This window comes from Gadus macrocephalus, chromosome 6 (genome assembly GCF_031168955.1).
Source record: "Gadus macrocephalus chromosome 6, ASM3116895v1".
In the NCBI taxonomy this organism is placed as follows: domain Eukaryota; kingdom Metazoa; phylum Chordata; class Actinopteri; order Gadiformes; family Gadidae; genus Gadus; species Gadus macrocephalus.
Genome location: NC_082387.1, coordinates 8,066,207 through 8,081,435, shown reverse-complemented (window position 1 = coordinate 8,081,435; position 15,229 = coordinate 8,066,207). Strand labels below are relative to the sequence as shown.

At 48.2% G+C, this 15,229-nt stretch overlaps 1 protein-coding gene across 1 annotated transcript in view; it reads right to left on the bottom strand.

Annotated features, from left to right (window-relative positions):
• LOC132459082 (CUB and sushi domain-containing protein 3-like) overlaps positions 1-15,229 on the bottom strand; it is a 255,684-nt gene that overhangs the window by 62,731 nt on the left and 177,724 nt on the right. The window contains exons 44-49 of the mRNA XM_060053457.1: positions 14,809-15,003; positions 13,618-13,791; positions 10,711-10,884; positions 9,623-9,796; positions 5,365-5,550; positions 2,899-3,072 (exon numbers count right to left, since the gene is read on the bottom strand). Of these exons, the coding sequence (XP_059909440.1) occupies positions 2,899-3,072; positions 5,365-5,550; positions 9,623-9,796; positions 10,711-10,884; positions 13,618-13,791; positions 14,809-15,003 (1,077 nt within the window). The remainder of the gene's footprint in view (positions 1-2,898; positions 3,073-5,364; positions 5,551-9,622; positions 9,797-10,710; positions 10,885-13,617; positions 13,792-14,808; positions 15,004-15,229) is intronic.

Sequence of the window (15,229 nt, the reverse complement as noted above, 5' to 3'; positions counted from 1 at the left end):
CGACGATGCCGGAGCTGGCTAATGCCCTGCCACACACATTAATTAATAGGGAAAGCAAGGAACGAAATGAGACAACCTTCACCACCGCACTCCGACACCCAATGCTGCCAAGGTACACACGCACGCACGCACACACACACACACACACACACACACACACACACACACACACACACACACACACACACACACACACACACACACACACACACACACACACACACACACACACACACACACACACACACACACACATCCCCTTGACTGCCAACAACGGAGGACTCTGAACAGATTCAATTGATAGAAAAGGAGAAGACAATGCATTAAACTGTTATTAATGCAATGAAATCTATGTGAGAGCCGTCCGTGCCTGGTGTTTTATTTTCCCTGCCAGTCGGCCTAACCGATGCACAGGAACTGCAAATGCAGTTCTCATGCCTATAATTATTGTTATGATCTTGCCATTCCTGTGTCATTGATGAAGCTTTGTTCCACTGTGACTTATTTGTTACTGAATTGATGTATCCTTTCTGTACACAAATAAGGCTCGACAAATGCAAATGTATTCAGAATGTAATAAGGCCGCAGGGGACTGTCGCCCAGCAGTGCTCGTGGGCTGTACAAAGGTGGTTACACTTAATATCATGATAATTATGATTGTATTATCACCATCATGCTGCATTGTGAGCTCTGCTCTCATCATCACTTCAGAACTCCGACCCACAAACCGCGTCTTTTTAATAAAGCCGAAAAACGTATCACTGTCCTCTGGGTGCTCATGGTAATGCCGTCTTTCTATAATTCATGCCACCTCTGCTGTCGGCTGCAGTGCGATCCCATTAGTAAACGCACAGACAATGTAGTGTTTAAAAACTCTGTTAGTGTGAGAGACTTTATGGACTCTCTCCTAAACCCCCAACCCCCGACTCAACGTGGGAGCGCTCCGATGATTTGTTGGTTCAATTTCACAATCTAATGTACCCGTTTACTTTTACTCCTTTGAAATAGTGGAACCTTATCACGTTTATTCTGCGGCTCATGCCTCTGGGGACGTTTTGGCGGTTAGCACAACGTGACGTATGCCTGCGGTTTTATTCGTCACGCTTGATTTTCCGACGATGGGAAAGCCGTGACCCAAACCCAACCACTGCGATCCCAGCGCGATTTCACCTGAGTGGAAGGAAGGAAGGAACGATGAAAGAAGAGTCCACATCGCATCCGCAGGCAAACCACGGGGGTGTTGACGCCGTTTGATAACGGCGACATATGTAAGGTGGGAGAATCATTCGGCCGGTTGAAAATTGGCCGGGCGTAATAGTTAACATCGACAGCTGCTGGGGTCAGCGCATGAAACGTCTGTGAGTCAGCCCGGGAAGTTTTCAATCCATGACGGACGTCACAGGTGACGCAGGCTTCTGCCGTTTGCATCCAAATCCATCGTGGCATTTAACGTCCATAATTGTTTCAGGTCATTTTCCATAATTGTTCACGGTCATTTTTTTTACCCCATAAGACATGAGACACAAGCGGCCCATACACGTCAAGGGAGAGCATTCTAGATCGTATAATAGAGCGCTAGACAAGATGACCGATGAGTGAATGAAGATTCACTCAATGACTGCTTCGGCCTCGGCTTCTCTACTGAATAGGTTGAAATAAACTACTCTGTGAAAATCATTTCAACTATTTTGTTTGGAGTTCAGTTAGCTAATATATAAATAATAATTAAACATTACTGTTGGTCTTAAAACCTGACTCATAAACACTTTTGTCACATTAAAGGTTGAATGAATCAGACGAAGCAGTCTCTACGCAGTTCCGGCACTTCCATACAAATTTGCGGTCAATGGCTTTAATCTCCCCTTTATAAACAACCACTTTGACAATCAAACTTTTAAAAAGCCTCATTTGACGAGAGAAAGCACTTGGATACTGTTGGATACTCAATTTCAAGGAATTTCTGACGCAAGTTAATGTCGCACCGCACTCAAAACGTAAACACCCTTTCCCTCTGGCCCCGGAAGATAAGACCCAAAAAAGGGCTCAACAGCCTGCGACGGGAATCAAACCAATCAGCGTGCGCCTTTGTTGTATGTGAGGAGAAAGCTACGTCTCCATCTGCCGTTGTGTCTGAGGTAATAATGCCTCGCCGAATGCCTCGCCGCTCGATTGACCGCTTCTTCCCGCGGGAGATGTAATTAGCCGTCGCGGCTCTGCGAGACGCAACATGTGAAGCCTATCCATCACTCCCCCGCCGCCACCACGGTATTAAAGAAAGGATAATGGCCGCCACCGCCTCCGCCACGGATAACGGGGGAGACGTATTGATGAGGGGTATATGGCACCAGTCCAACGTCGCACCAGCAATTAGCGCTCATTAGCCAAACCCTGGCGCGTCCAACGAGACCCTGGGGTACATCCGCTAAACATTCTGGAATGTTCCATCTATTCTTACTGAATGATGCTCGTTAGCGTAGGTTAAATAGGTGGTGGTGGTTCATGAGAGAAAGGGAGTAAGAGTGCGTGACTGAGTGCGTGTGTGCGTGCGAGAGAGACACAGTCAGAGAGACAGAGAAAGTGTGTGCATGTGCACGTTCAAGAGAGAGAGAGAGAGAGAGAGAGAGAGAAATTGTTTATGTGTCTGCTTGTGCACGTGCAAGAGAGAGAGAAAAAGAATGCGTGTGTCTGCGTGTGCGCACGTGCAAGAGGGAGAGAAAAGGTGTATATGTGTGCATGTGAACGTTCAAAAGAGAGAGTACAGAGTGTGTGTGTGTGTGTGTGCGTGCGAGTGAACTTGCAAGAGAGTGTGCACAGTTGTGTGCATAAGTGCCTTTGTGTGTGTGTTTGTGTCTGCCTGTGTCTGCCTGTGTGTGTGTGTATGTGTGTGTGTGTCTTCACCTGAGCAGTGGGGCAGAGCCGCGCTCCAGTGCCCGTTGAGCTGACAGGTGAGGGAGGCGTCGCCCAGGAGCTGTCGTTCGCCCATGCACGAGTAGTGCACGGTGGAGCCCGCTGTGAACTTCTCCCCCACCATGACACCCTGGGGTGGGGCGCCAGGGTTGCCACAGTCCACCTCTGAATGACAAAGGGGGGGAGGGGGGGAGGGAGAGAGAGAGAGAGAGAGAGAGAGAGAGAGAGAGAGAGAGAGAGAGAGAGAGAGAGAGAGAGAGAGAGAGAGAGAGAGAGAGAGTCTTGAGTTAGTTTTGCCTGGTTCCAGCCGGGCCTCTCTTGACAAATGGCCTGTGATTCAGGGTCTGGCATTGGATGGTTGAGTGCTACTCTGCTCAGCATGAATTCACACCGACCCATTCAAAGTATCCTCGGTCTGGACATACCTAGGATACTTTGAATGGGTTAGCCAAGACGCTGACAGAATCCATGTGGAGTGCAACAATTAGCACTTAGCACTTAGCCATTTACTGTTTCTTTACGTCAATGGATTCTGCTGTTGAAGCCGTTTCGAGGAAAATGTCCAGAAATATCGGCTCTAAACTCGACCACAGAGTGCAGTGTCGCTTGCGAAATCTTTATCTGCTTGCTGATTGGTTTAGGTGGAAACAACCCCACCCACTCTCCGAAAACGGCTCAGACGTAGATATCCTTCAGGCTGAATGATGAAACGAAACGGAGGATGATTAAAGGTTAGCCAAGACACATTGAACTGCCCACCTCCTCGCGTATTTGCGTAGTGGGGAAGAAAAAAGGGACTGAAAGGTGCACAGTACACTTACGTACACTTACTGACACACCAGCTTTCCCTTAATTGCAAACCGTACATGACAGGCAGAACAAAAGATTGGCGTACGCTCTCTGCCCTCTAACAAGCCCCACCAGTCTTTTCGCGGGCTGGACATTTGCATTCAGCGTTCAACAAATAGAAGAGTGCAGTGCCGTTTCAATGCCAGGCCGTGTCAAGTAAGCTTCGAAAACACATGAACTACGTGCAAGGAGGCAGTATATGTCTGTAATCACCAGGCTGATCGACAAACCACGCGGCAATAATGAGCGTCTGGCACAATGTTAGCGCAGAAGATAGGAAGCGTCCTCATTATTGACATAGAGGGAAACTCAGAGAGCTTGTTACCACCCCGGGTGATGAAAACCTGATTGGTTGTTGCTTCAATTTGTACTAGTGTAGTCTACGAAGGCCGAGGGATTACTAAGACTAAACTAACCACAGCGCTTAATCACGAGAGTGATTAGAACCATGGGGAGGACGAGAAACAACTCGAACCGATGGCGAACAAAACAGGGATAAAACGTATGACTTTTGATTGTAAACGCAAATTAAGTCGGAAGATCACCACTCCCTCCTTGCATTATCAATCAATATTAAATGAAGCCAGAACTTGTGTTATGTGGAACAATTAATCCATTATGAAGAAAATCATATACAGAATTATGAACCTGTGTCAGGATTGTGTGTTAAAACCCACATGATTTGTGGGCACACTGGTTGGGAGACACAGCCCCAGGAAGGACATCAATCCCACAGGGAAATCCCAAAATTTGGATTTCCTAAGAATGAACTTAAATACACTATCTTGATATTTGCTTCAGACCAAAAATGGCAAGGCTTGGATTAAAAGCACACCAACGCTTCTGCACTACAATATAAATATTGAAATATTATAATATTAACATCGCAAAATGATAATAGCGGGAGTATAATATTAGTGAAAAGGATAATAACACACAACGGGTACTTGAGCCGTTCGGACTGGGTGTTGGGGTACATAAGACCAGATGGTTGGACAATATTGCTTTAATCCACTGAACATGCAGGCAGACCGGACCGACACACCTTGATCTGGGATCCATCATTCCTACTATGCTATTGCTGAACTAAAGACGGAGAGGCTGCCTGGGGCAGGAAACCAAAAGGCAAAGGGGGCGGAGTTACGCCTTGTTTCCTGATTCCCTACAGAGATAGTGGCGTTTGACTCAGGGAGAGACGCTTTCAGGGATTATAAGGAAGTGTATTTAATCAGTGACCAGTCCACACCGTCCTGGTCCAAACCCTAAAAAACCCAACTCTGCTGTTTCCCAATTAAGCGCTAAAAAGATCCACGCCCGTAGCCACACAATTGGAAAAAAACAAAAACAGGAATCTAATACTTTGTAATTGCGTAATATTTATGCATTTACATGCATAAGATGCATTTACATGCATCTTCTCTTTTTTCTTGTACATGCCATCTGTTGACTGACTTCATGGCCTACTGGATACCTGGATTTCCCAGAGGGGGATGATTAAAGTATCTATCTATCTATCTATCTATCTATCTATCTATCTATCTATCTATCTATCTATCTCTCGACCAATCACCAACGAGGACCTAGTGACGTCCAACAGGAGGTCCTCACCCAGGCACTCCGGTAGGGGTTTGTCCCAGTGTCCGGCCGGCTGGCAGGTGAGCACGGAGGATCCGAACAGGTAGTAGCCCGGGTTGCAGTCGTAGAACACCACGCTGCCGAACGTGAAGTTCCCGTGCTCGATCTTGCTCTCCCGGATGGAGTTGGCCGGAATTCCCGGGTCCGTGCAGTTCACCACTTCGGGAGAGAGAAGGAAAAAGAAAAACACAGACAAGTGCATCACGCGATACGTCATGAAATATTGAATGACCTGGAATTAATTGGAGAATAAATGACAGCGCCGCCGTTTTAATATTTCACTGCGGCGAGGGGGATATTTTCAGGGGCAAAGGTAGCCGTTTCAAATGGGCTCCGACCCCTTAACAGTCACGCCATCAATCCTGGTGCCTCACGTCCCCCTACACCCCTCATATAAAATCCGCCAGCATGGCAGTTACTGATTAAAAAACAGGGGGCGCGTGCTATTGTTTATTCATGGCTCTGCGTCAAGTTACAAGGAGACTTCGGCATATTGTCTTCTTCCGATCGTAATAACATTCACGCAGCATGCATGGGTGTGCCACACCACCCCACCCCCCCTGCACACCAATTCCACCCCGACTGTGGATGAGCCTTTGCAAATGATTACTGGATTAAGTCATTACTATGCTTGTTGTTGTTGCAGGGTGATATCTGAGCCCGACCTCTGTGAATGCTCTCTCCTTGGCCCTGTGTTCTCGCATTGTACTCCCTAGACCACGCAGGCCCACCGAGGCTTGACATAATTGAACACAAAGCAAGAGGTGCACTGTGTACAATTTAAAAAATAAGGGGAGCGTCGACACGGCGTGCAGTTATGCGATATATATATTTATAGATATTCACACTGCATATGCATTGTATGCAAACACAGCTCCCTGAATGCATACGAGAAGCTGACAGTTCAAGTTCAGTTCAAACTTTTGCCTTTCTTGGCAGTGGGACTGCTTCCCTTCTGGCTTTTCCAAGGGATAAATAGGTTGTGGATCAGCAAGTTCACAGTAATGAATAGTTGTATAGCACTGTCGGGCCTCACATACTAATGTTTCCATATCCCTGGTATTTGGATCACATTTCCTTTGAAAAGCCCCCTCCTGCATTCACAACCAAACACTGTGTTGTCGGAGTCACTCAGTTGCATGTGGCGTCTCGGCCAGAGAGTGTTTAAACGTGACTGACACCGGCTATAATGGCCGCTAATGCACCATGTGGGGAGACAGGAGGTGGCCTCTTTGCCACGAGTCACACACACAGGAACCCGTGACGGACGCGCGGTGGAGACCTGCACTGGTCCACAGAGCGGACGATGGGAGGCAGTGGGGGAGGCGGGGGGGGGGGGGGGGGGGGGAGGCGAACAAGAGTGAAATCCAGCTCAGAGCGACACCCCAACGAGTGCAGATCAATAATGCACATGCGTGGACGTGCAGATTAGTGGAACATATTCGGAGGGATAAATAAGTATGACAACAAAGGCGTGTATAGACGTGTTCCAGCCGCGTACTTTTATAGAGAAAAGCCCAGGCATTGATTGTCAGGGTAGTTAATGAGTTTTTCCCCTTCATGTCCACGTATTAAGCGTCAGATGTTTGTGGTGGAAGAAACACGTTGACGAGCTAATGTTAAGCGTGGCAGTCAGGGAGTTATTACCGAACGTCAACACAACAGAGAATATGTTTAGCGGTTCCATAAAAAATAAAAAGTGGAACAGCAACGTTTGTTAGTGCCATAATTGAGAGTGGCACACTAAAATGGTCGTTAAAACCAAATATTTTGAGGAAAACCGGTTAAAGTTCTGGCAGGGACACCTTCCAATGTGTTACAGCTGATAGCAAACACAATGGAAATGGTCCCATTGTGTTTACAGGGTTATTGATTCTCTCCTCCTCAACAGTCAAAAGACAATCTGATTATTTTAAATGCTTGTGTTTTCGATAAGCTTGTTTTTATATTCAAGTCATCCAAGACCAAAAGTTGCGATACATTGAGTAGTATCTTAGCCTTGAATCTGGATGCTGGACTTTTTGTGGTCTATCGTCCATTTCCATACTGGTACCATCATGTCCTACAGGCCCACTAAGACCACTGTTCCCAGTAGGAACAACACAGGTGTGTCTCCAATGCAACGTAGCTATGGCAGTGCACCAGTATAGACACAACCAGTCAAATAAATAAGAATGGACCCTACTGGTGCTGCTGCTACAGACATAAATAGGCACTTGGCGCTTAAAGACAGTGCTAAGCATTGTGTAGCGTCTTATACTAGCAATATTGGTTGTTTACGGGGAATCGTTCATCCTAGCCATCGTCAGTGCATTGCACTTGTTTCTATTAATATCTTTACTCTACCGACAGCGATATATTGTTGTTTCTCTTTCATCCGACAAATGTAATTCACGTAACTCACTTTGGATAAAATCGTCGACTTAATGTAAATGTATGTCTAATTGTAAATGTAAATAAAACTAACCTAATGTCCAACCTACAGAAACATGAACTTAGTTTCCCCTGCTATCGACGACCTTTGAAAACGTGTAAAAAAAACCCTAGGGGTCGAGCCGCTCCGGGAACACCGCGTGTGCTGAAGGCTGGCACCAGGCTGCACTTGTTACTGCTGCTGTGTGTTTTCTATTATTTCTTGCTGGCCTTGTGGTTCCGGCGACTGGCAGCCTTCAGTGTGGCAGCTGACTGTTATGCGCTACCACGAGCCAGTGACTGTCGCTTCCGCCGGGGCTGCGGGCTGCCATCCTGGTTCGGGCCCCCCCCCGTCTACACTCAAATTGTCAACATACATCTGTTTGCCGGCTGATTTCGCCAGCCATTCACACTTGACCGACACACAGCCGCCCACACCCCCTTTGCGGTCGCTTTCGCACCCACGGCACCGGGCAGGGACCCAGCGGTACGGCTATGCGTGACATGATGTGTATTGCGACGATGAAAATATTGCGACGTGAAAGGACAATTTCCTTAGGGTTGTGTCTTATGTGTGGCTTAACATATCGTTAGCCTCATAAAATAATTGCCGAAGTCATATTTTGGCCAAATGGTGATATCTAACTTAACTTAATCTCATAATACTGCTGATTCACAGTTCCTCATTGGCTGTATCCTTAGCCAATCAGAGTATTTTCTACATGCCATAATCACTATCTGCCTAAGTCTATCTATTTGAAATATCACGAACGATATATGTTGTAAGTTCTACAGGGGTGTAAGTGTCCGCCATTGTAAAATGGCTGTGGCCATACCATACAGAACATAGTTGAATCCGCTGATTATTATTGGTGATACACTGTAGAGCCCTCAGTAGGATGGCACCATTCATTTTCCACACCAATGACAATGCGGCTTTATTCGATACAGAAGGCCGTGCTCCCTAGCAAGGTAGTATTGTCTGGAGGCTGTGTTTTTGTAAAGATACCTTCAAAGGTGTCTGGATCGAGACAGACCTTCGGGGCAGTAATGCGTCACAAAGTCTTGATGTCGCCAAACTAACGTTTTTTGTTTTTTTTGTCAGTTGCAACATTTATAATAACACCTTTACACCATTTGGACTGACTGCCTATTTTCTTCAATCAGGATCTAAGTGTCAGCAGAGTTCCATTTTTTGTTAAATAACTTTTGTACAACTCAATGTTAAAAGACGAACTTACCATCGTTTTTCGTCCTCGTCTGCGGCGTAAATGGTAAATGTCTGCATTTGTATGGCGCTTTATCCAAAGCGCTTTACAATATTGCCTGACATTCCCCCATTCATGCACACATTCACACAGCGACGGCGGAGTCAGCCATGCAAGGAGACAGCCAGCTCGTCGTGAGCAGTTAGGGTTAGGTGTCTTGCTCAGGGACACCTCGACACGAGGAGCCGGGGATCAAACTAGCAACCTTGCGGTTACCAGCCAACCCCCTCTACCTCAGAAGGTAGACGGGGTTGGCTGGTAACCGCAAGGTTGCTAGTAGGGTTGTGGGATATTGTGGGATATCTTGACCACCGAAGGATTCGTCTTTCCCTCACTCAAAACCTGCCTATCACAAGGCACCTCAGCAGGCGCCTCCCTGCCTTCCAAAGCTGCCTGAACAGGCAGCACCTACAGCTGTTTGGGATCCAGCCATCAACTGGCAGGAAGTCAAGTCAAGCTTCAGCCAACCTGACGATAAAAGCACCGTGGAGGCAGGACCTCAAGGACCTCTCCCCGAAATGACAGTTTTGTCCCCCCCGTCCCCCCCCTACCTCTACAGGTTGGGGGCTGCTGGCTCCACTGCCTGCTGGCCTGGCACTGGGCAGTGGAGGGGCCCTCCAGGGTGTAGCCCTTGTTGCAGGCGAAGCGCACCACGTCGTTGTAGTTGAAGCCCTCCCCCATGGTCCGCCCGTAGATGGGGCTGCACGGGTGGCCACAGGTGACCGCTGCGACCGTGAAGAAGAGAAGAAGTGCCAATTTAGAAGATAAAGGAAAGTGTTCATACCCAGAGTTGGACAAAAAAGGTGGTGGAGGACAGGAAGACGGAATTGGTGTGTGGGATGTGTGTGTTAGGAATGAAAGACTTACACAAGAATGATTGTGAAAGGGAAAATAGATATTTATTTGCGCAAAATGCATCAGAGAACACGGGGCGCCGAGAATCCCGCGGGGATGGGTTCGATACAACGGATCAATAGGCCGGAGGTACATGGACACCTTTTCATACCTTTCATAGGAATACTATTAGCATCTCATTGACCTCAGCAGGCGCCGAGGGGGAATGAAAGAGTCTAGATGGCCGCGGATAAGGCAGGCGCATCGACTCGTCCGCAGGCTAATGGAAGATGATAAGCGGTGGCTGGGGCGCGCCCACGACAAACCCGGTAAACGCACATTCACACGCGGGTGAACTCCCCACCGTGCACGCCTCGGTCCAAACGTACTTTCCCCGCAATGTTAGCGTTATCGTAAACATTCCGCAATATGAATTATTAATGACGAGTTTAATAGTCCTAACGCATTTAAAAAGAATGCTCACTAATGCACAAAGTCTTTTAACCGTAAATCTCAGTTTTATGTTTAAGCCGACCAGAGCCACCCAGGTTAAGTGACACAGGGACATGGCGCTTTGGGAGGGAGGGAGGGAGGGAGGTAGAGAGAGAATTAAGCCATCGTCATGAAAAATTTTACTGCAACAGTCAACAAGAATATTCCAAACTAGAGAGGGGGAGAGAGCGGTGTAATGATGGTGGTCTTTTCCATTTAGTTCCTCCAGTTTATGGTTAAGCATACCATGGCGACGCAGCATTATGCTTGAGGTTTGCTTATGGAAAGGGACGGCGATGGAGGGAGCACTTACCGATGCAGGCGGGCAGCAGGCCAGACCAGTTGTGGTCCTGCTGGCAGATGCGCACCGAGGAGCCGATGAGCCTGAAGCCGGGGTTGCACTGGTAGACCACCGTGTCGCGGTAGCCAAAGTTCTCCCCGATCACCTGGCCATTGACGATCCTCTCGGGGATGCCGCAGTGACCCGCTGTGCACGGACACACACCAAAGGAGGGCGGAGATGAAGAGAGGAGATGAAGAGAGACGTGCGGAACGATGATTCAATGGAGAGGAAAAGGGCAGAGAGGAGAAGAAAGAAGATTAACACAAAGAAAAGAGAGATCCAGCTTCAGCTGTGTGATTATCAATTCTGGGTCCACTGAGATGGATCTTTTGGAGGGCAGGACCAACACAAATATAGTTTCTGGAAGGATGGTAATTGATTCTCGGCCGCGATGAAAAGCTTGGAAAGCATTTCTTATTTTTTTTATTCAGAAGATTTTCATTTCATTTCATGTTTCACAAAAAAAACGCAGCTCAGCCAAACGCTGTCACTTAACTAAACGTACAACCTCAAACCAGGACTACATTCACACGAAACAATCTCAAGAAACAAAGACAACACCGCACGCCACAACGAACAAAACTAACAAACAGACAAAACAGGAAACACGCCAGCACACTTGCATGTGTCCGCCCGGACAAAGCTCCCTCGTTTAGATGCGCGGGCGTTTATGCCATGTTCTAAAAGTTCCCATAAATAAATCTGTCGCCCCTCCGCTCATCCACGTAATCATATTACTTTCAGCTACGGTAAATCTCCGACACGCCGGAGGAGGAGGAGTCGAGGCAATGCAGCCCGGCTCGAAAAGCCCCGGCGGCAGCAGTGGCGGTAGAGTGCTGTGGTGTGATTTCACTAATTCACTCCCTACCACCAGAAGACTCAGCCCTGCACTTTTTATTATCGGCCCGGCAGGTTGACAGGCCGATGCCGGGAGATTACGCTGAAGCAAGGGATACTGGGGCGGCTGGGAGGTTAACACCGCCCGGTCGTATCGCCGCCGCCCAGAGTAGTCTCTCCTCTTTAATGAACTGAGCTAATCTAGAGGGGGGGGGGGTTGGAGCTCAGAGGAGGGACTGGGGGTTAAAAAAAGGGGTTCAGATATTGACTAATGCAGCCGCTGGAGATAGGGCTGCGTTTCTGCTGATGTGTGGGTTTGAATCCTGGCTTGACAAATTCTATCTCTCGCCCTGCGTCTTTCTCGGTCTCTCTACCTCTCGCTCTCGCCTTCTCGGTCTCTCTCCCTCTCCCCTGTTCTCTCCCTCTGTCCCTCTCTCTCGGTCTCTCTCCCTCTCGGTCTCTCGGTCTCTGTCTCTCTCCCTCTCCCGATATCTCTCTCTAAAATCTCTCTCCCTTTCTCTCTCCCCCCCCTTCTCTCCCTCTCTCTCTCCTCCCCCCTCTCCTCTCCCCCCCCTCTCCCTCCCTCGCCCCCCTAGACACAGAGTCATGTGAGTGCAGAAGGGGGAACTCTTCAGCGATTGGGTCTGCTGCTGGCCGAGGGGGACCCTTGACGGCTCCTGATAGAAGTTGGAATAGGCAACATCATTTCCTGTTGGAGGCGTTGGCCCACCACGGCCAGATGTGCAGATGCTCTGCTTCATCAGTTTGATTGGCCTCCCATGGGGGCTGTACGTTGACTGGGGGGTATTTTCGGAATGGCCGCTTTGGTTGGCTGTCATCATACTTTAATTGGCGCCTTAACAAGAATGGAAAGATTGGGTTATCGTCTTTTTATGAAATGGAATGATTAAGCATGGTTTGCCGATATGAAAAACGAAAATTATTATTATAATATATTTTTTTATTTAAAAAATAATTTGATATATTATATATATATATATTTTTTTTTTTATATTGTTATTTAAGAACCATTTATAATTAAATATATATTACATATATCAAAAAAAATGTAAGGTCAGGGTTAAAAATATATATACATTTTATAAATAATATATTATGTTGTTTTTCATTACAGTAAACAATGCTTAATCGTGCTTCAGATTCAAATGTAGAGCATTGAGCCTTAGTTCTACTGCTAGTTACCTTGAATTTGAAAGCAGGCACAATCCATACTTACCCTTGATACTAAGGGGATCGTAAGCGATTGCAGCAAGATAGTGATCCAACCACAGAGCGACACAGAATGCAATCTCAACCAGTCGCCGTGCCACAATGTGTGGCCTTGCATTATAAATCCAGCTTATCATTTATCGCAATACAGGAAAACGTTTACGCTTTTATAAAAAGCCTAGCTGCCATTCACTGGGCACTCACAGTGCTTTTAGTAGTCTCCCATTGTGCCAAATAGGTGGAATCCACCACTGCAGCCCACGCGTAGCCCCAGACAGACGCCATTGGCACAGACCATAACACTTCCCAAAGTCACAGCCCACACGTAGCAAGAGAACCAATTATAACTGCCAACCCGCGGTCCCATCTCCCCTCTAAACCCCACCAGGGACAGCTCCGGCGATGTGGGCTGGAATGGACAAATTGCACCGCGTCCAATCCGCTGGTGACCGCTGACCTCACTGGGGCAAGTCTGAGGGAGGGTGGCTGCACTGGGACCTGGGACTGGGACTGGATGGTGGCATGTGGCTCAGGAGGTAGAGCCCGTCGGCTGGTAACCGGTAAGGTTGCTAGTTCGATCCCGGGCTCCCCCTAGCCGAGCGTCGAGGTGTCCCCTGAGCGAGACGCCTCACCCGAACCGCTGCTGACGAGCTGGCTGTCGCCTTGCGTGGCTGCCTCCGCCGTCAGTGTGTGAACGAGTGAATGAACGGCTGAACGTGAGGCAATACTGGAGAGTGCTTTGAGCGGCCGCCGGTTGGAAAAGCGCTGTATTATGCGGTCCATTTACCACTAACCCTTCCCCATGCTCACCCAGACAGAGGGTCTCCATGCCGCTCCAAAGCCCCGACAGCAGGCACTCCCTGACGCTGGAGCCGGTGAGAACGTAGCCCAGGCTGCAGCTGAAGATGGCCGAGGCGCCGAAGGTGTTCTGCGTGCCGATCTTCTTTCCGTTGGGCGGCGTGGGGATGTCTCCGCACGAGATGACTGTGACCAGGTGTGTGTGTGTGTGTGTGTGTGTGTGTGTGTGTGTGTGTGTGTGTGTGTGTGTAAAGGGGGGGGGGGGGGGGGGTTGGGGGAAGGGAGGGAGAGAATAAAACCGTCGTCATGAAAAATAAACAAAACCAGTCAACAAGGACGTGGGTTCGATAGCTTACTCAACGTAATCGGGGGCCGGTGCTATTTCATACTGGAGGGGAGGAGGGGAGGGGCCGTGTAATGATGGCGGTATTTTCCCTTTGTCAAGATGGGTTTTTTAATCACACTCGCTGCCTTGTCCCCTCACTATTAAGTGGGCCATTGGGCGGTTAAGCGCCCTGGGAAGAGTCGTCTCCGTGGCGATGTGTGTGCGACACGACACAGCTTTTATGTACCAAACCACCGTAAAGAAACACGTGCGTCAGAACCAACCCGTGAGTAAAGGGGGGGGGGGATTCTCGGTTCTGCCCGTAATGGAACGTCATCTGTCATTATGCAGCCTTTTTGGTCTAGAAATGGTACGTAATGTGCTGTATACAGGCCATTGGGTTGGATGCGTGTTAGAAAAATGTTATATATATTTTCACATCAGACCAAATCCGGTCGCAGAACAGACTCTGTGACAAGGGCAGAATGAATGATTCAAAGACCTCCTTTTCCAAATGAAAAATTGATTTGTTCTGTGTGTGTGCGCGTGTGACACTGTGAGACTGTGTGTGACTCTGTGTGTGTCCGTGTGTGTGTGTGCGCATGAACACACTGTATCATTTCGCTGTATTTCAGTGCTTTTGTAAGGGTGCTGTGCATTCAAGTGACATGTCCGAACACAAAGATGCTGCCAACACAACACAAGTCACAGAAAGGGGCTTTGATTTGTCTTTGTTGGTCCCGCCAGTCTTAATGTGCGCTCACATCGAGAAAAATAAAATGAACACTGCAATCTCGGTTGATCAATAAGAGGTCTCATTACATATAATCTCAGAGTGCTTTCTTAAGAAAAGAGAAAAGCGCTTAAAGACGACTCACTGCGACACCGCGGCCTCTCGCTCCTCCAGCTCCACGCCCCATTGGCCTGGCACTGGATGTGGGCGGGGCCAAGGCGGTAGTATCCGGGGTTGCAGGTGAAGATGATTTTGGTTCCGTACTCGTAGTGAGAGCCGTTGACGATCTTCCATTTCCCGTGGTCCAATGAGAACGAGCTGAGGCTCGGGCACGTCATTACTGGAAGAACGCACGGACGAAAACGAAAAAGATAAAACGCATCGATGAGATCCATTCGGGAGAGATACACACACACACTTCGCTAATTAAAGCTGTTATTCTTCCCCATTTTATATCTCTCTCACCCAATCTGCACACACGCTGATCACATCCTGACAATTTATTCCCCGCAATGAGCAGTTGAGAGCTAATCCACACATTAAAAATTAAACGCCAGCCCGGCGTC